This window comes from Syngnathus leptorhynchus, chromosome 14 (assembly GCF_054491065.1).
Source record: "Syngnathus leptorhynchus isolate UIUO chromosome 14, UIUO_Slep, whole genome shotgun sequence".
In the NCBI taxonomy this organism is placed as follows: Eukaryota; Metazoa; Chordata; class Actinopteri; order Syngnathiformes; family Syngnathidae; genus Syngnathus; species Syngnathus leptorhynchus.
The window spans coordinates 10,347,982-10,369,991 of record NC_141208.1 but is presented as its reverse complement, the minus strand read 5'-3'; the positions used below and the strand labels follow the sequence as shown (position 1 = coordinate 10,369,991).

General features: G+C 42.7%; 1 protein-coding gene across 3 annotated transcripts; it reads left to right on the top strand.

The window, feature by feature from the left end:
• The first annotated feature begins 1,553 nt into the window (after nt 1-1,553).
• LOC147046617 (TSC22 domain family protein 2-like) lies at nt 1,554-20,368 on the top strand. Of its 3 annotated transcripts, XM_085929469.1 has the most exons (4): nt 1,554-3,855; nt 9,304-9,378; nt 13,137-13,188; nt 13,338-20,368. In XM_085929469.1, the coding sequence occupies exons 1-4, from the start codon at nt 2,216-2,218 to the stop codon at nt 13,740-13,742; spliced, it is 2,172 nt and encodes a 723-aa protein (XP_085785595.1). In that variant the 5' UTR covers nt 1,554-2,215; the 3' UTR covers nt 13,743-20,368. The 3 variants fall into 3 exon arrangements, 2 of the variants coding, with proteins under 2 accessions (XP_085785595.1, XP_085785596.1); XR_015068139.1 differs by lacking the exon at nt 13,338-20,368 and having other exon boundaries at nt 9,304-12,830; nt 13,137-13,178; XM_085929470.1 differs by lacking the exon at nt 9,304-9,378.
• The last annotated feature ends 1,642 nt before the right edge of the window (nt 20,369-22,010 follow it).

Genomic DNA, 22,010 nt, shown 5'->3' with positions numbered 1-22,010 from the left:
TATTGTTTATTACCGTTGCAGCAGTTTGCTTTGTGCTAGTAAATAACTAGATGATGCCGTGTCATGGAGTGTATGTAATGTTTTTGGGTACTGTGGCTAAATATTAGAAATATGCCAGTCAGTGAAATGCAATGTAGCTAAACAATCAAAATACTAAAAATGTTTTAACTCATAGTTCATGTTAGAATGGGCCTCTTTGGCACATGTGATTAGCTAGGTAGCTTGAGCTATGCCGTTATATCGCTGTAACCCTTCCTTCTCTTGCTTCATTAGCTTTCTCTTCTTTATGACACCCTTTGCACATACGTAGAGGTTGCTCTCAGTTAAGACTACAAGGTCACACATTCTCGCACAGGCTAGGCAGAGTCGCCTCCTTGCAGGAGGGCGGCCCAGAGTAGTATAAGAGCAGAAACCCTAGTGGTCGGGGTTAGACCTTCTTCTGCATCTAGCAGAGCAGGCTCCACAGCTGTGTCTCGATCATTCTGGCATACATTAAATAGTTAAACTGCGAAGGCTGACTCTTGGTAATTACTGTTAGCATAGCGAGCATTACAGATAAAGAACTGGGAACAAACACTAACATTCTCATTATAACTTAGCATTATATAGATATCGAATTATCCATCCGGGCGGCTCGGTGGTGCACTGGGTAGCACGTCCGCCTCACAGTTACGAGGGTGCGGGTACGATTCCACCTCCGGCCCTCCCTGTGTGGAGTTTGCATGTTCTCCCCGTGTCCGCGTGGGTTTTCTCCGGGCACTCCGGTTTCCTCCCACATCCCAAAAACATGCTTGGTAGGCTGATTGAAGACTCTAAATTGTCCCTAGGTATGAGTGCGAGTGCGGATTGGCTGGCAACCGGTTCAGGGTGTCCCCCGCCTACTGCCTGATGATGGCAGGGATAGGCTCCAGCACGCCCGCGGCCCCCATGGGATCAAAGCGGTCCAGAAAATGGATGGATGGATAATTCCTCCATCCATCCATCCATTTTCTGAACCGCTTTGTCCGTCATCAGGCAACACCGAGCCACTCCATATCTTATTATTATTATTATTATTATTATTATTATTATTATTATTATTATATTGAATATCACATGCCTTTTAAGAGTCTGATTTGCTCTTTGGCTTCACTACCTAAATATATATTGAATATATGGTTTTATTTCTAGAGGCTTTCGAGAATAATGAAAGAAGAAAAATGACAGTAACGTTTTTTAAATACTTTACATATTTTACAATTTCTCAAGTTAATATTCCACTTTGGCCACTTGGGGCAGTATAGGGCTTATGCGAGTACCGCAGACAACTCCATAAAGTCAAGTATGGGCACCCTCGCTCATTTCAACATGAAATGTAAAAAAATATATTATAAAAACATGCACACCAAACCACGGTTTCGTTGTGTCTCACGAGTAAGTCCGCCACCCCCGTTTTCAAATGAAGGCTCTATGTGACTGTCATTATCCGTCATTTTTGCGCTTTACGGTGTCCGATTTTTCCGCTTGGTATATGAAGGCAGCAGAAACCGCACTAGTCTACCCATCATGCACCGCGCCAGCATACAACATAGGAACATAGCCATCTTGTCACCGAGTGAGGAAAGTAGTAACAGTGCGGCTCTCGTCGGTATATCCGCGTTATCCTAAAACAGTGACACTCTGCGACGTTTATTTCTCCCCTTCCCTCGACCGTAATTGCGTTTATTGTAAGTGAGTGGTGAAGTAAGTGGACAGTGCGCGGGGGAGTGCTTTGGAGGAGATGCCTCGCTTACTTGTTCCGACGTAGGGGGGAGTGTGCTGCAGCCAGTTGGCTTGACTCGCTAGCTTTTTGCGAGGTCTGCGGGGCCCTCCTCAGCCCTCAAGTAGGTCCCTCCCGTAGCGGTGGTTCCCATTCGGCCACAACGGCACCGACCGGGTACAGAGCAGGCAAGGCAGCCAGCCCGTCCCCGGACTTTGAAACAACTCCGTCCGGCGTTTGGACATCGTCTGCGTCGTGAACCGCATCCGGGGACCGAAAGGGATGGCGCAGATTCACCTCAGTTACTCTTAATCCTTAACTGGCGTTTGGTAACTCTTTGATCAATTCTGACCTCAGAAAACCACACCACCACCTGATGGACAGGACGCAAATTTGCCTGCGGAGTAATTGTCAGCCTCTCCTTTTCTGGTGGAGCAGGATATAGGCACACTCGAGGTGAGGAATTGGCCTGCCACTATGTCGAAAATGCCAGCCAAGAAGAAGAGCTGTTTCCAGATCACAAGTGTGACTCAGGCACAGGTGGCTGCTATCGGTGCCGCGGACGACACAGAGAGCCTAGAGGACCCGGATGAGTCCCGCGCCGAGGATGTGTCGTCAGAGCTGTATGATGTTTCCCGGACTGAGTATGAGGCGGCATGTGACAGGAGTTCGGCTGAAGAAATGCTGAATAATGTCGGGGAGCCAGAAGCGACGGGAGTCGTGGCGTCGTCGCATTTACCTCACTTCTCTGTGGTGTCAGTTAGTCACTTGGGGGAGTATCAGAAAGCGTCGGTGCCGGCTCTTAGCACACAACAACAGGCTGCCCCGACATCCAGTCCCGGTCCTGTAATTGTGTCTGTAAATGTACCTCAACCCGTTACAGTGCCCAGTCCAGGTCCTCCTGCCCCTGCCGCCTCCACAGTGACTTGTACTTCCCGTTTCAGGGTCATCAAACTTGACCACGGTACTGGAGAACCCTTTCGAAGAGGCAGGTGGATATGTACAGAGTTTTACGAGAAAGAGTCAGATGGTTCTGTAGTGAATCGAACTGTTGATGGCACGAAGCGAGATGCCAGTGTGACATCTGAAGTTGCTGTGGACAAAGACAGTGGGCTGGGGCAGACTGGTGGCTCAGTGGTTGCCCCGGTAACGCACACAAATCAGGCCTCTGGTGCTTCACCGGAGGTTACACGCATGCATCCGGCGGAGACATCGGCGCAGCAGAACTTCGTCACCCGGCAACATGCTGTCAGCGGGCCTGGCCCGCAGATTGCGCTCACCAGTAGCAAGCCCACATCTGTCCCAGTCCAGCTTGCAGTGGCAAGCGTGCAGCCTGCCGCTCCCCAGAGTCTCGGCAACGGATTGCCTCACTTGCAGAAGTCCCCCGTCTTGCCTCCATCAACCCAGAAGCATGCTTACCAACTTTCCGCGGGACATGACGTAGCTGTCCAGAAACCGAATGAGTTCTATCAACAGCAGTCAGGACTCGCTGGCGGTCAGTCACTGTTAGTGTCCGGACAGTCAGCAGGGCCACAGTCGATGGGACAAGCAACGTCTCCGGCTATGCCTCAGGGCTTGGCGGGAGTTTCTGGTCATTTTGGGGACTTCGTTTGCGGAGGAAAGGCAATACCTGGACAGATAGCTCAGAGCCAGACCGGTGGAATGGCAAGCATTGCGGGCTCTGCACTGGCCGGTGGATCTGCTCACGGTCAGTATGCCGCCACTGGACAGCCCAAAGCCCACGCCGTCCATCCCACAGCTGATGGTTTACAAAACGTGCCTGTCACTGCACTGAGCTCCAGCATCGCCCCTGCTGTGCCTTCTGCTGTGCCCAGCGCCTCTGCTGCAGCCGTGCCAAAAGTGACAGCCGCTAGTTTGACTCCAGGTCAGGTGAGCCAAGGCAAAGCAGCAGGTGCTTTGGCGGGTCACAGCGTCCTCGCAACCAGATTTGGACCGATAGAGGGAGGCAGTGTGAGGAAATTGGATGGGGTTGTCAATGCCCAGTCATTTGGGAAGGTTCTGGTGAAGCCCTTCATGCCCGAGAGCCTGCAGCTCGCCACTCCAACTGTCAACAGCCTGTTTGGAATCCACATACCTGTCGACGGGGATGAGGAGAGGTAACTTTCTAATGAGTCACTTTTTTTTTTTTTTTTTTTTGTAAACTTTGGTTCTTGTGTGTTGTTATAAAGCTCACATCCATGGTGAGATTTACACTATTAACATTGTGTTTTAGCAGAATTGTTGTGGGTCAGTATCACTATCACTGTCACTATATGCTTCCTTACCAGAATTAGTTGGTCTTCATTAAAATGGTCCCACACTGTGCTATGCTAACCTTAGTGTAATTGTTTAGTGGTTATGGTGTGGTAGTTTGCAAAAAAAAAAGTGAGCGCTTCACCAGTATGAGTTCCAAAAGCACAACATACACTTTTATACATTTAGTATGAAGTTCAATGGGAAACCTCAACTGTTTATGGCGAAAGTCACCTACTAGTGATACTGACTCGGGTATGTACCGTATTTTCCGGACTAAAAGTCGCTCCGGAGTATAAGTCGTACAAGCCATAAAATGCACAATAAAGTGAAAACATATATAAGTCGCACTTTTGGGGCAAATTTATTTGTCAAAATCCAACACCAAAAACAGACATGAACCAGCAACAACAGGCTAAACGATACGGTATGCTAACGTGACATATACACAAACAAGGAGCTGAGAACGAGCCTGATGTAACATTCAGAGTTATGCAAGTAACTATTACACAAATAACACGTTTATCAAACCATCTGTGTCACTCCAATTCATTAAATCCATCGATCGTCCTTTATGTAAACAATGCCCCGCGTATGTTCCGCGCTGCTAACGTCTGGCTCGTCGTGAGTTGCATTTCCAATTATTCCATATCCCATATAAAGATATATAAATTATATATCAAATAACTATCATATAAGAACAATATTATCAAACCACCTGTGTCACTCCAAATCATTAAATCCATCGATCAAATTCCTCATCCTTTATGTCAGCAACGCCGTGCGTGCGCTGCAAAGATCTAGTATATAACTATCTTGTAGCGTTAACAAAGTACCAGGAAAGACGTGGGTTTGGTAAACGGCTCTTTATTTAACAAAACAAGAGTTCAATGAGCCAACAATTACTGAACTGTAACGACAAAAACATATACATGTTGCTACACGAAATAAAATATATCAAATAACTATAACATAAATAACAAACCTTGTGTCACTCCAAATCATTAAATCCTTCAAATGTGAGGCCCTTCGTCATCTTGGTCATCCCGAGATCGAATCCTTTGTCTTTTATCTAAACAACCGTCGCGCCGCTGACGTCACTTGCAGTTCACATTACAGTAATCCCTTGCTACAATGCGGTTCGTTTATCGCGGTTTCACTACATCGCAAATTTTTGAATTTTGATAATTTGTGAAAAAATTTACATAAGTCGCTCCTGAGTATAAGTCGCCCCCCCCACCCAAACCATGAAAAAACGCGACTTATAGTCCGAAAAATACGGTATATGTTCCCTTATTGTGGGTTTGCCTTATATACACCAATATTTTCCAACCAAGTGATAATAGCGTAATAGTCATAATTAAAAGAGAAAATATACAAGGACTTCCTGTCAGTCTCAGTGAGATCTTCAGGGGATGACTGTTTCGGAGGAAGTGATAAGAGGAAGGAAATACTGTATATCAGATGTTTCTCACTTGTGCTAAAAAAAAAAAATTGATGTAGGGCATGCGTGGAAGCCAACCCCCACTTCCTCAAAAATACAATCATGCGCATGATTTTCACATTTGAAGTGGGCTTTTGTGTTCATGTCAACTGTTGGAGTTATTATTCTGCAGGAAATAAGTCAGTCATTCAATATGGATCACGGCGGGCTTTTTGGTGTTATCACGTTGTTGCTCGAAGAAATTATGCTATAAACCAGTGCTAATCACGCTAATCACGTTACAATCCCCTCCTTTTAGCTGCTCTTCCCCTCCCTCCTCGTTATTAGCAAAGCCAGGGCTTTCTCAATGTATGCACTTTAAAATTCTGGCGGAACCCCCCCCCCCCCCCCTTTTAATTTTTTTCCCTCTGAATTGTTTGTCTCTGAGAAACCTGATAAGAGCAGGGGGGTCCCCTTATCGCAGCAAAGCCCTATCGTGCAGGGACATGAAGCAGCACTCTTTCCACTATGATACTATTTTGCTGATAAGAGCTTTCACAGTGGGGTGTGGCGACCAGCTGCACTTGTCATATGCATTTTCTATACATTCCCTTTCAGGGCCCTCCTGAAATGCTAAAACGTCACGTACTGTATCTGCTGTTCACGTGTAACGACCGGCTGCGGCCTTATTGCGACCCACGGACCAGCGCTTGACAGACGAGTTGAAGAGGTGCTGAATGACATTCTTTTTTTATGCAGCAAGCGTGCAGTACTCCACAGAGGATGGAAACTTGTTTTGTGCTACTTTGACAGGCATTTGCGCTATGCTTTTAGTCACATACTCTGCTCTATTTCTATATTTCCTCTGGCCTATTTCTTTTTCCACCTCGTGTTACTCAAAGCACTCCTTTTACATTCTTCCAGCTTGATTCATGTGGTGGATGTAAAAAAGGCTATTAATGAGCAAAGCAAAGCTCACACTCCTAATAACACAGTTTAAGGTTACTTAAAAGCACTGTAGATAAAATTCCCTGCTTCACCTTGCCACTGCAGTCCTTCAAACTAAATAGCAGAGATACCAAAGGCATGACAACCAAGATGCTGCTTGCATGCTTGGAATACGATTCATTCCTGTTTGTTTCTTTTGGCAACCCAAGGTGTAAAATGTAAAGCACAATATACAACATTGTAATGGGGTTGCAAGAACTAGTAGACACTTTCTTTGTTGACTTGTTTATTGTCCAACATTAAGTCTTTTGTTATGGTGATCATAATAATAATGCATGAGCCAAGTTGTGGTGGCGCTGTCAGAACTGAACTAGCCTTGTATATTCACAGAAAAGACAGTGTCAAAAGTGTCAGGAGATAAAGTGCAAAGTGTCTACTGCAAAGCAGAAATAATGTACCACAGCAACATGCCCACCATTGCAAACGCAAAGTATCGTCGTTAGCTAATTCAATACACAACAGCCTAATACCGCCGCCAATAAGATTGCCTGAAAGCGTTTTGTTTTCCAAACTTGGATGCAGAGCACTAAAGCTACATTATGCTGTAGCAAAAACCAGGCGCATTTAATTTACACTCCAACCCAACCCAGTGTTCTGTTGCTCAGTATTTGGCCTCGTGTTCTCATTTTATCCTCCTTTTGTCTGAATGACTTCATATGTTTAGCTCTTGCTCTCTTTTGGAATGCGCCCTGCGCTCACAAGTTTGGAATTGGTGTGCAACTTCTTGGAATTAGAAACTACTGTCAGTCGGCCCTTGCACTCATCACATCGACAGAGAATTAGCCTCGGAAGTGAACGGGATGATGAAAGTTTTAAGCCTGGGTTTTCCCGTGCTCTCTCTCCTAGAATCCAGATCCTTTGCACGGAACTGAAACAAGGCAACCGAACCGATTCATGGTCTGACCTACTTTTTCTCGGACGCAGTAAAACCGCTCATACGAGCGAGTGATTTGACTTTATTGAAATCTTTGCTGTGGATTATGATGAGGAAGAGAAAAATGTTGACAGGCATTTTACGCACTGCAAGAGTTCATGTCGCATACTTTGAAAGAAACCAAAAATATCCGGTGGAATGGGAGCATCTATTGCTAAAGATGTAGAGATGTCACATTATCTTTCTGTAATGTTTTAATTCCTAACCTAAATTTAACAGTTGCCATAAACCCAAGTATTTTTTATTTACTTTTTTATATATTTTGGATGCTTTTGTGTTGGTATATACCGTAATTTTCGGACTATAAGTCGCTCCGGAGTATAAGTCGCACCAGCCATAAAATGCACAATAAAGTGAAAAAAACATATATAAGTCGCACCGGAGTATAAATCGCACTTTAGGGGCAAATTTATTTGTCGAAATCCAACACCAAAAACAGACATGAACCAGCAACAACAGGCTAAACAATACGGTATGCTAACGTGACATATACACAAACGAGGAGCTGAGAACGGGCCTGATGTAACATTCAGAGTTATTCAAGTCAGTATTACATAAATAACACGTTTATCAAACCATCTGTGTCACTCCAATTCATTAAATCCATCCATTATGTAAACAATGCCGCGTATGCGGCGCATATGCTGACGTCGGACCCGTTGTAAGTGGCATTTCTAATTCTTCCACAGACCCATATAACGATATATAAAGTATATTTCAAATAAGTACCATATTACAACAATATTATCAAACCATCTGTGTCACTCCAAATCATTAAATCCATCAATCAAATTCCTCGTTCTTTATGTCAACAACGCCGCGCGTGTGCTGCAGAGATCTAGTATATAACTATATTGTAGTGTTAACAAAGTACCAGGAAAGACGTGGGTTTATATAACAACAATATTATCATTCCAAGTCTTCTGACCTTGATCAGTTCAGGCCATTTCTGGCTTTCACTGTGCTTTGAGGGTTTAAGCTGTGAAGGGAGAGTTTGTTTCAGGGGGAGTGGTCTGGAATTGCACGTATGTGCGTGTTTAGGGTTTTAATTAAGTATGGTTGCCCACAAAGTACAAGTGTGCAGAAGCATAGGGGGCAGGTTTGTGACTGTGTAGTCATGAGGTAATGTGAGGGAGTCTGTGTACGTGCGCGTGTGTGTGTGTTTGTGTGTGTGTATTGGGTTTCTAGGAAAAAAGCCCTGTGTTTGTGCTTACACACATGCTGTAAATCAACTCCTTATTTCTGTGTGATGTGTTGCGCTCATGTGTGTCTTTTTGCTCACTGTTTACTAACTTCAGTTTGTTTGGATTTGTTCGCTTGTGGTTTATGAAATAATTTTAAAAAGTATGCTAATCTTTGGGGGGGGGGGGACAGTGTGGGGGAATTTCCTTTCCATTTTCCAGCACACTTCCGTTACTGTAGGACAGTGTTCCTGTAGCCGAATATCTGCAAATTGGTCCCTTCATTAGGTACACCGTAAACATTACTTTGAATAGATGTAAATTTCACGAAATCAGTTTGTGGTTACTGCTAGAAACAGGAATGGTCAGTAAAGGAATATGCTTGGTATTGATTGAGGTTTGCCATTTTCTAGTCAGCTTTGCTGAAATTGTAGTCTCATTTTTAACCAGATTGCATTTGTACTGGGTTGACCATGTTACATATTACGAGAGCAGAAAAATGGAGAAAGGTGATCTTCAGTCAAGCCTGCTAGCGGTGAAAATCTTGAAGACTTGATGGAACAGCCCTTCCTTTGTGTTTCTCTGCCGGTGCCACTTTGTTGCACGTAATCCACGTCCAGTTTTTGTTTTCCACAAATTGACATGAGAGACATTGCTATTTCTAAAAAAAATAAAATCTTATGCCTTGACACAATCATCTTGTTTCCCCTATTTCATCTGTCCTTATTCTTTTTCTTTTCCCTTTTCCTGAATCTGGCTGACACAGGAACCCCTCCAAGGCTTTCTACAAGGCCTTCCAGTCTGGCACCAGATTAAGGGACTCAAAGGCCCACAGTGATAGGTACAGTACGATACTGGAATGGACTGACCGGGGCCTTGCAAGAGTGCGGTGCAGCGACGTGTGTGCGGTGTTTCGTTCGGTAGCTCAGCGCTTTTGCTCTCTGCGTCATGCATGGAATGAGTTGGGGGGAAAAAGCTTGGCAGCGAGAGCGCAATTGGTCAATACTTCTCAATGAGATCTTTGTCTCTCTCTCTCTCTCTCTCTCTCTCTCTCTCTAGCTCTAGCTCTAGCTCTCTCTCTCTCTCTCTCTCTCTCTCTCTCTCTCTCTCTCTCTCTCTCTCTCTCTCTCTCTCTCTCTCTCTCCCCATATTCTCACTCTTCTTCCTCTTGCACAGTGCAACCTCTTAAAAAAAAAAAAAAAAAAAAAAAAAAGTCCAGAACAGAACACTGCATCAACACCGCAACAAAAAGGTTGACATCCTCACAAAAAGTTGTTTCCAAGACAAGTTGGCATGGGTAATTGGGTGTGGATTAGTTTAGGAAACAGCTCCGAATGGTGACGTGTAAAACACTCGTACCCTTTTAGCATTTGCATCAAGTTTCACTTTCCAATAAGCAAGCTGCTGCAACCCTTTATAACCTCGACGGTCATATGATGGCTCATGTGGCGTGAATGAATTTTATTCTTCAGGTTCCCTTCCACCTGTAACTTCTCAACAAAATGCTCAACTTGAGCTAAAATAGGTTCAGTACTCTACGTACTTCTCTGTGATAATCATTGTCATAGTTGCATTTTAAATTTACAGCACTAGAGGTACTTTGATTAATCGACAATGAATCGATGATCAAATTGCTCATTATTTTTTCGCTGAATCCTTTCGATATCGCTTTATTTCAAATTGTCCAAATGCTTCAGCTTCTCAGAAGTCATAATCCAACTTTTGTAGTCTTTCATGAAAACGATCCGATTTGTGTTGAAGCAATATAAAACGGCCTTTTTGAGTTTGGAAAACAATGACCAATATTTTTTGCCATTTCTCCCTCCCGACATGTTATATATTTTGACATATTTTACATTCTCAGATGAAAAGGTCAACTCTATGAGAAGTTCCCATCCTCAGGCGACTCTTATCCCAGTAGCCCCTTTCGGGTGCTTGACCTCTCATACATGGCCACCATTTACTTTGTACACTCCCCCGACCCAATGAGTTGCACAGCAAGTTTTGTTTTGAAAGTCAGCTACTCAAACATGTTCTTTGTTGGTTTGACATGCAATCTGCAGGCTTAAACAAGATCATGTGTGTCAGGGGACGCAATCTTGCCAAAGTCTCTCTGACATATTTTCTCTTCTGCACAACAAAACACAAGACATTCACTCTGTTGCTCACTCTGTTGCCTCAAAAGTCCTTGCCTTGTGCCAGCTATTCCTGGAAGTTCTCTCAGTTCCAGATGCTGTCCAAATATGGGTTTGGCTTGATGGCCATTTCAACTTGCTTGATTGTTTGGGCCAGTGCTGGTTCAGGCAGTGCCACCACCTCAAAAGGCTTCATTTGGGACCCTGTTCTAGATATTATTATTGCTGCAAACTGAGAAATGGTGACGGTATTCTTGGCTCATCAAAGTCAAAGTCAAAACACATGTTTATTATAGCGCCCCTGGTGGCTAAAGAGTGCTCAGTGTTTATGTCTTGAGATTCGATTAAATTCTCTACGAACGCTTGTCTTTCTAAGGTCATACTCCCAAAGGCTATTTTTCTTGTTAAAATACACATTAGATTTTTGGTGTGTTTTCATTTCATTGGGGAAAGATGATTTAAGATACATTCATTCTAGTTTATATAACATGGTTATGTAACTACTTTGGAGGGGGGTCCCTATACTATATGTGAAATATGGGTCTGAGTTAGGAACTTGTGACTCTTTTAGTGTGCAGTCCTGCATGTGATTTATGTGAGGTGCGTGTGTGTCTTTCGAGTCAGTAAACGTCTCAGTCTTTTGCACAAGCGAAATGCACGTAACCCACGTCTGTCGTCTCCAATGAGATCTGGCGTATCGGATAAATGATATGACAGTTTGACAGGAGCGCATCATGTATCCTGCCCCCTCAGCACAGCCTTTTGACCACTGCCGACTGAAAGGACTACTGACCTCACTCACTCCCATGAAATGAAGGGCATTATGGAACAGAACGTCTTGTCCTGAAAGAGAGAATAATTGGGCTTTTTTTTTTTTTAAGTACAGGGTTTCTTTTCTATGCTGCTGACTGAATCCAAAATGGTTTTTTTTCACAAGCTTTTTTTTTCCTGGTAATAGCATGAGGTAGTTAGAATGAGGGGGGGGAATCTGTGGCCTAATACCTCACTAGCACTTAAAATAACACCAAATTTAGTCCAATATTATGGAGGGAGTTGGAAATCCGTAAGAGGTGGCTACTTGCAAATTGTGTATGTAGGAAAGAGCCCAATGTACATTAGTATTCCCATTTTTCAACAAATAGCAACATGCAATTTTACTGTTCTTTTTTTGGCCAGCAGAGGACAGTCATAAGGCATTTTCCATTGGGGGGGGGAAAGAGTTTGTATTGTGGAATTAAAAATAATTTCTCTCAATGTAAAATCTGCGTTCAAATTGATGAACAGTCAAGCCCTTCAAGTAATCATATTTTGGCCAATTCCTTAAAGTGGATTTGTACATGGCTAATGGATATTTTCATGGCTGAAAATAATTACCAAAACACTTGTTTGAGATTTAATTTTTTTTAGGCTGCAACTGTTAGTGTTCATCCCCGTGTCCGCGTGGGTTTTCTCCAGGCACTCTGGTTTCCTCCCACATCCCAAAAACATGCTTTGTAGGTCGATTGAGGACTCCAAATTGGCCCTAGGTGTGAGTGCGAATGGTTGTTCGTCTCTGTGTGCACTGCGATTGGCTGTCAACCAGTTCAGGACGTCCCCCGCCTACTGCCCGATGACCGCTGGGATAGGCTCTAGCACGCCCGTGACCCCTGTGGGGACAAGCGGTATTGAAAATGGATGGATGTTCGTGTTCAAACTCTGCATAGTGTTAAAGCGCCTTTATTATTATATATATTATTATATTATTAAATGTACTTTCTACGTGTAAAACCTGTCACATTATTTGATGAACACTGAGGCCTAGTGTATTTTAATATTGTTCATGATGCTGCTCAGCATTGTTTTAGGTGGTGTAAAATGTTAACGACAAAATATCTAACTTACTATGTAGGGGTACTAGTGATGAGCAAGTGATTTTGACTACAGCCACTCTCACTCCCTCTCTCCTGAGCAGTGGGCTCATGTTTCTTTCTTCTAAATGCGGTTACACTAAATGCCTCCCGTCTGCCACCGTGGCTTTCTTTTCTGCAACTGCCCACGAAGCGGTCAGTGTTGGCTCACAAAGCATGCCGTGTAGATTTTCCTACAAGGTCCAATGCTGTCCCGCCGGCCCGGCCCGGGGCGGGACGAGCCCGCTGCTATCCCCTCGTCCGCCTTGCAGGTAATTAAATGCCGGCTGCACGCCTGTAAAGCTAATGGCTTCAAAGAGTTTCCAAACCGATTGAAACTTGCTGGTTTTAGATGTGGTGGGTTTGTTTGGCTCTCACTACAAAACGTCCATGTGCGTTATTTGCACTTACCGAGTCTGTTGTTCTCCTTAAGACCTGACCCACATTTGATTGGGAGTAGCATGTGACCCAGATGTGTAATGTGTTATTTGAATTGTTGAAATCCAGATTTCAAAACAAGATATTTGTGTTTTGTGGATCCAAACTAACCCCGTTGTCTTCCTCTTTTTTTGTTACAGTGCCTCTGGAACCAATATTGTTGCCATTGATAATAAAATAGAACAGGCCATGGTGAGTACTTGCTTTATAAGTGATGTTGAAGTATTTATTTCATAATATATATAAGTAAATTAAGTTTTAAGATTAATCATGGGTCAAAATCACATTCTAAGTCGAAGTCGCACTATATCAGACGCTCTGTGTCTGCTACATGCCACCAGGACCTGGTGAAAAGCCATCTGATGTACGCCGTGCGGGAGGAGGTAGAGGTCTTAAAGGAGCAAATTAAAGAGCTCTTCGAGAGGAACTCTTTGCTGGAGCGCGAGAATGCCGTGTTGAAATCTTTGGCCAACAGCGAGCAGCTCTCGCAGCTTCCCGCCCAGTCGGCGGGCCCTTCGACCGGCCCGACTGCGCAACCGCCCCAGCAGCCTGCGGCCGGACCTCCGGCTCAAGCGCAGCCTCCGCTCCAGCCTCCACTCCAGCCTCCGCTCCAGCCTCCGCTCCAGCCTCCGCTCCAGCCTCCGCTCCAGCCTCTGCTCCGGCAGCAGCAACAACAACCCATGGTCCCGCAGACTCATCCTCAACTCGACGCAAGCCAACAGCAACCCAACGTCACCTCTGCTTGAAAACCCGCGCTACGGTTGTGGACAACCACAAGACACGTTACAATTACAGTCAACCCCCGCTGGAATCACGATGGATCCCTTCCAACAATTGTGATGCCAACCCAAAACTTCAAATCTCACTTGAAACTAATTATTGCCCTTAAAAGTTTACAGATTCTTTGATTTATAGAAAATGCAACAGATGTAATATAAATAACTTTTTTTTAAAAAGTGCTTTGACGCAACTGGAGAACATTTGTTAGCTCAAGCAAGACTCTCCGCTAACAACCCAAGCTAAGCATAGCATCACTTCAACATACTAAACACAAAAAAACAAGGGATAGCAGCCTCAAGCAAGAAACAGAAGGGTCAAATTCATAACAGGAGTTTGAAGCAAAAAATTTCAGGGGCATTTATTTCTCTGCCTTTTTGTGACTCTTGCAGTTTGTCTGCTCCAACCTGCTGAATTTACTAAGCCCAGACGCCACTTTCCCGTGACAAGATCCATGTTCTGAGAGGGGGAGTGGGCACTGAGCTTGGAATGCGGCTGAAGGAGTCACAGAAAGACAAGTAGACGAAAAGGTCAAGTTAAATCGCCTATAAAGGTCACACGGCGTTTTGGGGTTAAACCATAATTTTCTTGAAATTTGGTTCTCATTTTTTTGTGCTTCCTTGGTGCCAAACACAACTTTCCTATTGACCAGGGGGGTATTCCAGAAAGCGGGTTATGTGAAAACTGAGTAAGTTATCCCAAAAACGAGGGAGTTATCCGGTCCAGAAAGAGAGGTAAGTTCAACTCTGGGTCAGTTACTGCGGTAACTTACTCTGTGAACATAACCTGCTCGTTGGCAGGTTTACTATAAAGACTCAGAGTTTCCACCAGTCTCCTCTCACACAAAGAAAGCAGTTAAGCATGGATTGTCCATTCTATTCAAATCCGATCAACATCGAAGCTATCATAATTCTCAAAGTGTTACGTCGCAAAAGGATCTTCTGACCCCGATTAGACATTTGATCATTTCCGGAAGAATATCTTATCAAACGCTACCGCTTTCCTTTAAATAGTATGCTTTATCTCAATAACCTTCACTCACCATGGGATGCCTGATGGTGTAGTGGTACACTCGCCTATCTTTTGTGCGGGCATCATGAGTTCGATTCCCACACATCCTGAACGAGCATTAATATCAGAACAACCTTTATGCATAGCACGATGTTTTTTTTCTGCCAATGGCATCTTCTTTATAATATCGGGGATGCAGAGCATTACTTTTTTTCCATTGGCTGAGCAGAACTCTGTTTGTTTTAAAATAGTATTTTAATGAGTGTTGGTGTAGGCTGCAGCGTCACATTTTAAATGACTACAATAGGTATAAAACATATTTGCATTTGTGTCAAGTATTAATCCACAAAGTGTAGAATTAACTGAGAGGATGCTGGAAAACATTTTGTTTGAGGTTCATATTATTTGAAGTAGCCACTGAATTAATATTTTAGTTTAGATTAATACTGACGTTGTTTAATAGCGTGAGTCCATTTAAAATGATAAAATTTAAATCAAATTGAGGTGGAATCACAGCCGAGCAACACATACCTTACCTTTTTGACAAATGTTTTTATGTTTTATTTTGAGCTGCTTCTAAGTCATTTCTTTCTCCTATTGAATTGCACCTAAATGAAAATACCGTATTTTCCGGACTATAAAACGCACTGAATTATAAGGCGCACCTTCAATGAATGGCCCATTTTAAAACTTTGTTTATAAGGCATAGAATAGAAGCTATACTGCAACAAACTGAGGTTAACTAGGGTTGCGGTATGCATCCACTAGCCAATAACCAATGAGCCCTCTGTAAATAATCGGGTTTCCTCCTACTATCTCCTATAAAATGATCAGAACTGACTAAAGTTCGATCTAACGCATTGGTATTGCTTACCTATGTTTCCCTTCCATATCGATCCGTAAATTTACTCGAAACAGCCTATTTTGACATGAAATAGCCTCGTGCGTATAGCAGCTATGACTACAGCATTACCCACCCGTAAACTCCCATGAGCCTCAGCTCGCAGACTCCCTTAAGCCTCAGCAAATTGTAAACAATCGCGTATCTCAAACGAGCTCCTATAAAATGATCGGAACTGACTAAAGTTCGATCTAACACATTGGTACTGCTTACCTATGTTTTCCTTCCATATCGATCCGTAAATTTACTCGAAACATTAACATAGAAGCCTATTTTGACATGAAATAGCCTCGTGCGCATAGCAGCTATCACTATAGCATTAGCCACCTGCAAACTCCCATGAGCCTCAGCTTGCAGACTCCCATGAGCCTCAGCAAAGTGTAAACAATCGCGTTTCTCAAACGACCTCCTATAAAATGATAGAAACTGACTAAAGTTCGATCGAACATATTGGTACTGCTTACCTGTTTCCCTTCCATATCGATCTGTAAATTTACTTGAAACATTAACAGAGCAGCCTATTTTGACATGAGATAGCCTGGTGCATATAGCAGCTATCATTACAGCATTAGCCACCCGTAAAGTCCCATGAGCCTCGGCAAAGTGTAAACAATCGCGTTTCTCAAACGAGCTCCTATAAAATGATCGGAATTGACTTAATTTCAATCCAACACATTGGTACTGCTTACCTATGTTTCCCTTCCATATCGATCCGTAAATTTACTCGAAACATTAACGAAGCAGCCTATTTTGAAATGAAATAGCCTCATGAGTACAACAGCTATTCAGTGACGCCCCCTGACCACGGTTGCCGTAATGCTGGGAAGCGATGCGACCTTGTAATTTACTAGTCGTACTAAAACGTACTGAAACATTTTGGCAGAGCACTGTGTACAAACAGTATGGATCAACAAATTCATCAATTGGCACTGTCGGCTTTTGAGAAAATGTTCGCTTTTTAGGTGCGCCTTATAGTCCGGAAAATACGGTAAGATTAAGACATTCCTACTTAAATTCATAACTATAGGCTATGCTATGATCTTATGGTTAGATGTTACATCAATGAAATAGTACATTCAAGCTTGCGCATCGAGCAGCAATTTCCTCCCATGACGTCTCTCTCTTCGCTGCTGCAGCGGTATTAGGTGTGAGGCAAAAAAATATGTTAGTACTCGCCGTAGGCCTGCATAAGGACCAATAAAGTAAAATAAGGTGATCTGTTTTTCCTCAGTTGCCATGGTGACTTGTGGTATCAGGGCTCGATTTTTATAAGAGTTGTGCACGCGTGTAACTCCAGGTGAACATACTCAGAGTTGATTGAACTAACTTGGATCAGCTTTTCTGGAACCAAATACTCAGTCTCCCATCTCAGAGTGAGTCAACTCAGAGTTCAGAGATAGACTCAAGAGTATGTTGAACCTGCTTTCTGGAATACACCTCAGGTCTTTGGCACTTTTAGGCCGTGACAGAAAAGCACAGAAATACACCAAGATCTATTGAAAGGTGGGGGTTCACTGTATTGTATGGGAATTATACAGGAAAAAACTTTTAAGAAACTGTTGTCCTCTTAGCCACCAGCTTGACCACAAAGTGCAGTGCTTGTATGTGCGTGCATGTTGTGTGTGTGTGTGATTGCTCTTGGACTGTGTGCGTGGGTGTGTGTGTGTGTGTGTGTGTGTGTGTGTGTGTCTGTACTGTGGGCCTTTCCAGTGATAATGCAATCATCAAGAGACAGAATGGGACCGCATGTGTCAGACAACTCGGGGTAGTGTTTCTTTTTTTGAAACTCGGCTGCCCCCCCAAGTGCAGACGACTGCAGGGGTTCAAGACTGATCTGAGACCTGCATGGGTCTGTATAGGAAAGGCCAGAGCGAGAGGGGCTTTGCCTCATCCTTATGGACAAATGATTGTAAAAAGAATATTTTTTTAAGATCCATGTGGGTAAAGTGGGGGTGGGTGGCATTTTGGCCTTGCTGAATTCTTGTAAAGAAAGAGTCTTGTCTATGGAACGCCATCTGTCGTTACTTGTAGATCAACCCTTCCATCAGTGTTCTGCTGTCAAGTGTTTTATTTATTACAGGGGCTGCAATATTCATAAATGAATTGAATGAAACAATAGCTCTCTCTCTCTCTCTCTCTCTCTCTCTCTCTCTCTCTTTTTTTTTTTTTTTATAAATAGTGTTTGGTTAAAAAAATTGGCCAACCCTCCCAGGTAGGCAATGCTTTACAACCGGGGTTCTCAAACTGGAGTCTGGGTCAACAAAATACTGTTAATTATTTATGTTGGATTTTTTTTTTTTTAAGTATGTAACCTTAATAGCAAATTTGCATACAGTCAAATATTCTTTTGACTAAAATATTTGAAATTGTTCTCAGTTTTTTTTCAGAGTAATTATGAATTTGTACTTTTCTATTTTTAAAAATGATGGCTGTTTTCTCAGATATAGGCAACCCTAATGGCATTTAGTTGTTTTGCCAACCCTTCAGTGGGCAGAGGAAAATTAAGACACACCAACAAACAAAGAGCAGATACATGGGTTTCATATTTTCTGTCTTTCAGTGGAAGAGTTTTAATTGTTCTGCCTGTCGCTATATGACACTGGCACAGAAAATCACAAATTTAGTGGTACACATAGTAGTTGCATTTAAATGCCGTTACGATTATAATTATGACATAATCCTTTTTTTTTTTTTTTCCCCTGACCCAAGAAAGTTTGAGAACCCCTTTTCTTATATGTAGGAATGAAAAACAAAAAGCGACATGAAATTCTGACAGATGTTCAACACTAACTCGAATTTCATGCTGCCCTTTTCAATTTTGAGTTAACAAGCCACAGTATGAATGTATGTTTTAAATCCTAAAAAGCCTTGATAGGTGACTTCTCACCTGCTGATATCAAATCTGATCTGGTGCCCCCAAGGAGGTACCTGATGCCGAAGTTGTGAATTGGTATTGCCACACCTTCACTTGTGTGGAGGGAAAGCTGTGAAATCATTCAACTTACTTTGTAACCAAAGATGTAAAGCTGTGTCAATTGAAATATTTTTTTTTCATGTACACTCATGTACACTACTCGAAGAACTATAGGCATTTGGGTTGAAACTTTAGGTTGAATTAAAATAATGGCCTTTCTGTGACTCTTCCACTCTCTGTTGGTCACTTACTGACAGATTGTGGCAAGTTTCACAAAACAAGACCTGCTCTCGGTGCCTTTCTGTGACTCTTCCAGTCTCAGAAATGCACAGTAGCAGACTGAGTGCATTCAAAAGTGAACTTCAAATTAAATTCACCTGGAAATGATCCAATTAATTTTTAGCTTCAGCTAGATATATCACCCAAAGCCCAAATCCCTAACTTTTTTTCCTAGTAGTGTACAGTAATCCCTCCTACTTCGCGGGGGTTACGTTCCAGACCCACCCGCGAAATGGGAATTTCCGCGAAATAGAAACTAGATTTTTTTGAAGTATGAGCCATAATTTAGCCATAAGATATTCTATTTTTATCGCTGACATCAACCAGCTCGCTGCTAGGGGACTTTCATATCAATGGACTGTGCGCTCCGCATTCATGCCTTAGCGACGAGACTAACAGTGTATTGCTATGTCCAGATGAAGGCCACCGCCGGTGGAGAGAACGCCCTGAAGTCACATGTGACGATAAAGTATACTGTACTGACTCTTTAATTTATTCATTTCAAAACAAGAAAACGACTTTTAAACATAAGCTATCATTATTAAAGGAAAATGAAGAAACTCAAGTGGCCGCGAAACCTCGTGAAATGATGAAATTTCTGCGATAAAATCATTAATTTATTTTTGAAAACCCGCGATACAGCGAAGCCGCGATAGTTGAAGCCGCGAAGTAGGAGGGATTACTGTATATTCTTTGTTTTCTTCCTGTGACCCACCACAAAATATATTTGTTGCCATTCAGCATGTTCTGTAACCTTCAAACCACTTTTTACCTCATTTTTATTCAGCACTCTTATTGTAAGACAGTCTGTGAACAGTGTAAGTGGGGTGGGTGGTTCAATCACAGAGTTGATGCCAGCAGTGAGAAAAATGAAAACTAGTGTTTACTGACGCTAGTCACACAAAATGAAGTGAGCCATGTTTTGTTCATTAAAATAGTGTTTGAATTTCATATGCCAATAGTTTTGTTACATTGCAAATTTTATTGTATTTAAATAAAAGCAATATTCAAATTCCAGACAAGTTTGCTTTTGGGTTTGTAACCACTTTGACGAGTAGCTTACATCAATTTAAATTTGTGCTTATGGGATTTTTAACACAGATAATGTCACTTTGCAAAACATACAAAGGCCACACAATAATCTCTACTGCACCATGTAAATTTCAAATATAATATTAGCACAATTTAATTTCAGATGTCACTTTATTTGCAGCAAAGCAGGCAGCTTACATAGACTGTGACAGACAAAAAGCTGCAGTGTCAATTAGATTTGTTTGGTTTTCAAAGTATATTTTTATTTCATCTATTTGAGCCACTTTTTGCTTTTGTTATATTTGATCATTTTATGTATTGTGCTTTGCTTCAGCTCCAGTTTGTTGTTGTATAAAGCTGAACTGAGTCAAATGAAAATGTGATGAGGAATGTCATTGAATTGAAGAAATTGTACAAAAAAAACAAAAAAAATACATTGCGGTTCAGTTTGCATGTTCTCCCCGTGCCCGCGTGGGTTTTCTCCGGCCACTCCGGTTTCCTCCCACATCCCAAAAACATGCTTGGTAGGCTGATTGAGCACTCCAAATTGCCCGTAGGTGTGAGTGCGAGTGCAGACGGTTGTTTGTCTCTGTGTGCCCTGCGATTGACTGGCAACCAGTTCAGGGTATACCCCGCCTATTGCCCGATGACTGCTGGGATAGGCTCCAGCACGCCCGTAGGGACAAGCGGCACAGAAAATGGATAGATGGACATTGCAGTTCTTAGTACATCAGCAACAGAAACATCAATGGTTGAAGGTACATACAACTGTATAAAATGTTTACAGGAATCCACATTGTCGTGTTTTGTTAACACTTGGGGGAGTAAATGAGTCCGCACATAGAGAGGTGTTGGGCTTCTGTGGGCTTTCGTTCTTCCTGAAGCCTAGTCCACGACAACAAATCTTTTGCCTTTACTTATTTGTGAACGTCGTTCTTTGAAGATGCGGAATCTTTCATTCAAGGTCATTGACGTTTGCTTTAGGAGGATGAAAAGACAAAAAGTACGACATGTTGGCTCATCAAGCGAATTTTAGGCTCACCCTAAAACTGTCAGCCTCAAGTCAACGTGTAAGTTATATAACTTACTGGTTTCCCAACACTGTTGATGTCAAATTTGAGAGGAACCCCCTTTGGAATTTTCATCTCTGACGTTTCCACGTTACTTACGGCCAAGCCAGCCGTTGTGGCATGCAGAGTCCAAGCAGAAGGAGGCCTACGGAGAGAAACCAGGTCAAACAAGTCATTAGCCTTCTGTGTGTCAAAATTGTTCCGAGTTGCATGAGTCTCACTCAGGCTGAGTCATGGCCGTGGAATTGTCTATGGAAACAGTCAAGAATCCAGTGCTACTTGTTGATGCCCGCCACCTAGTGGATAAATACAAATGATAACATCATGAAGTGCTTTTTAATTTCCTAATTAGTAAATCAGTTTGGAGATGTAAGGATTTTGCCCGACAAAATTTGATAATGAACAACAACTCACGGGCGAGTTCTGATGTTAAGAGTGTGAGGATTTGGCTCCTGCACCAAAGTTTGCACCTGATGTGGAGTAAAGAAACGCATGTTAAATAATAATGTTTGGATTCATCATCAGACACACTCATCCTATCACCTTGAGTCCTCTGTGATGAAGAAATGTTGCCTGGCGTGTATCCGTCTGATGCACGGAAGGAAGATGTCTTCAGGAAAGGAGGACCGAAAAATGAATGCCGTTCCATATACAGGGTTTGATTTTTGTAAAACAACCAATAAGAGGTCCACGCTAATCAGCTTTGGAAGATGAGTAGCAAAGGTTTTCTCACCGTCGCTGCAGTTGAAATGGTCTGTTGACTGGCGTTCCACTGGAGTCCTTGTTGGTGACATTTGTGTACAAAGCAGAAGCCCCAACATTTCCTTCAACGCGGCCATTGTATTGAAATAAAGGTTGGCTCTTTTGCTTTGTTTTCTAAAAAGAAACAAAATATTTTTCACTCTATGAAAAACAACTCATAATACTGCCGTTCATTGGACAGTTGTAATGCCTTTGTGTATTTATGGCTCATACATGAAATAATGATGCAAAAATTGAATAATTCACATTCTATCTCATTTTTGACAAA

Excerpts from the sequence above, each read along its gene's own strand:
- LOC147046617 (XM_085929469.1), top strand. The coding sequence starts at position 2,216 with ATGTCGAAAATGCCAGCCAAGAAGAAGAGCTGTTTCCAGATCACAAGT. Across the intron at positions 3,856-9,303 it reads GTCGACGGGGATGAGGAGAG|GAACCCCTCCAAGGCTTTCT; the intron begins GTAACTTTCTAA and ends TGGCTGACACAG. Across the intron at positions 13,189-13,337 it reads ATAAAATAGAACAGGCCATG|GACCTGGTGAAAAGCCATCT; the intron begins GTGAGTACTTGC and ends ACATGCCACCAG.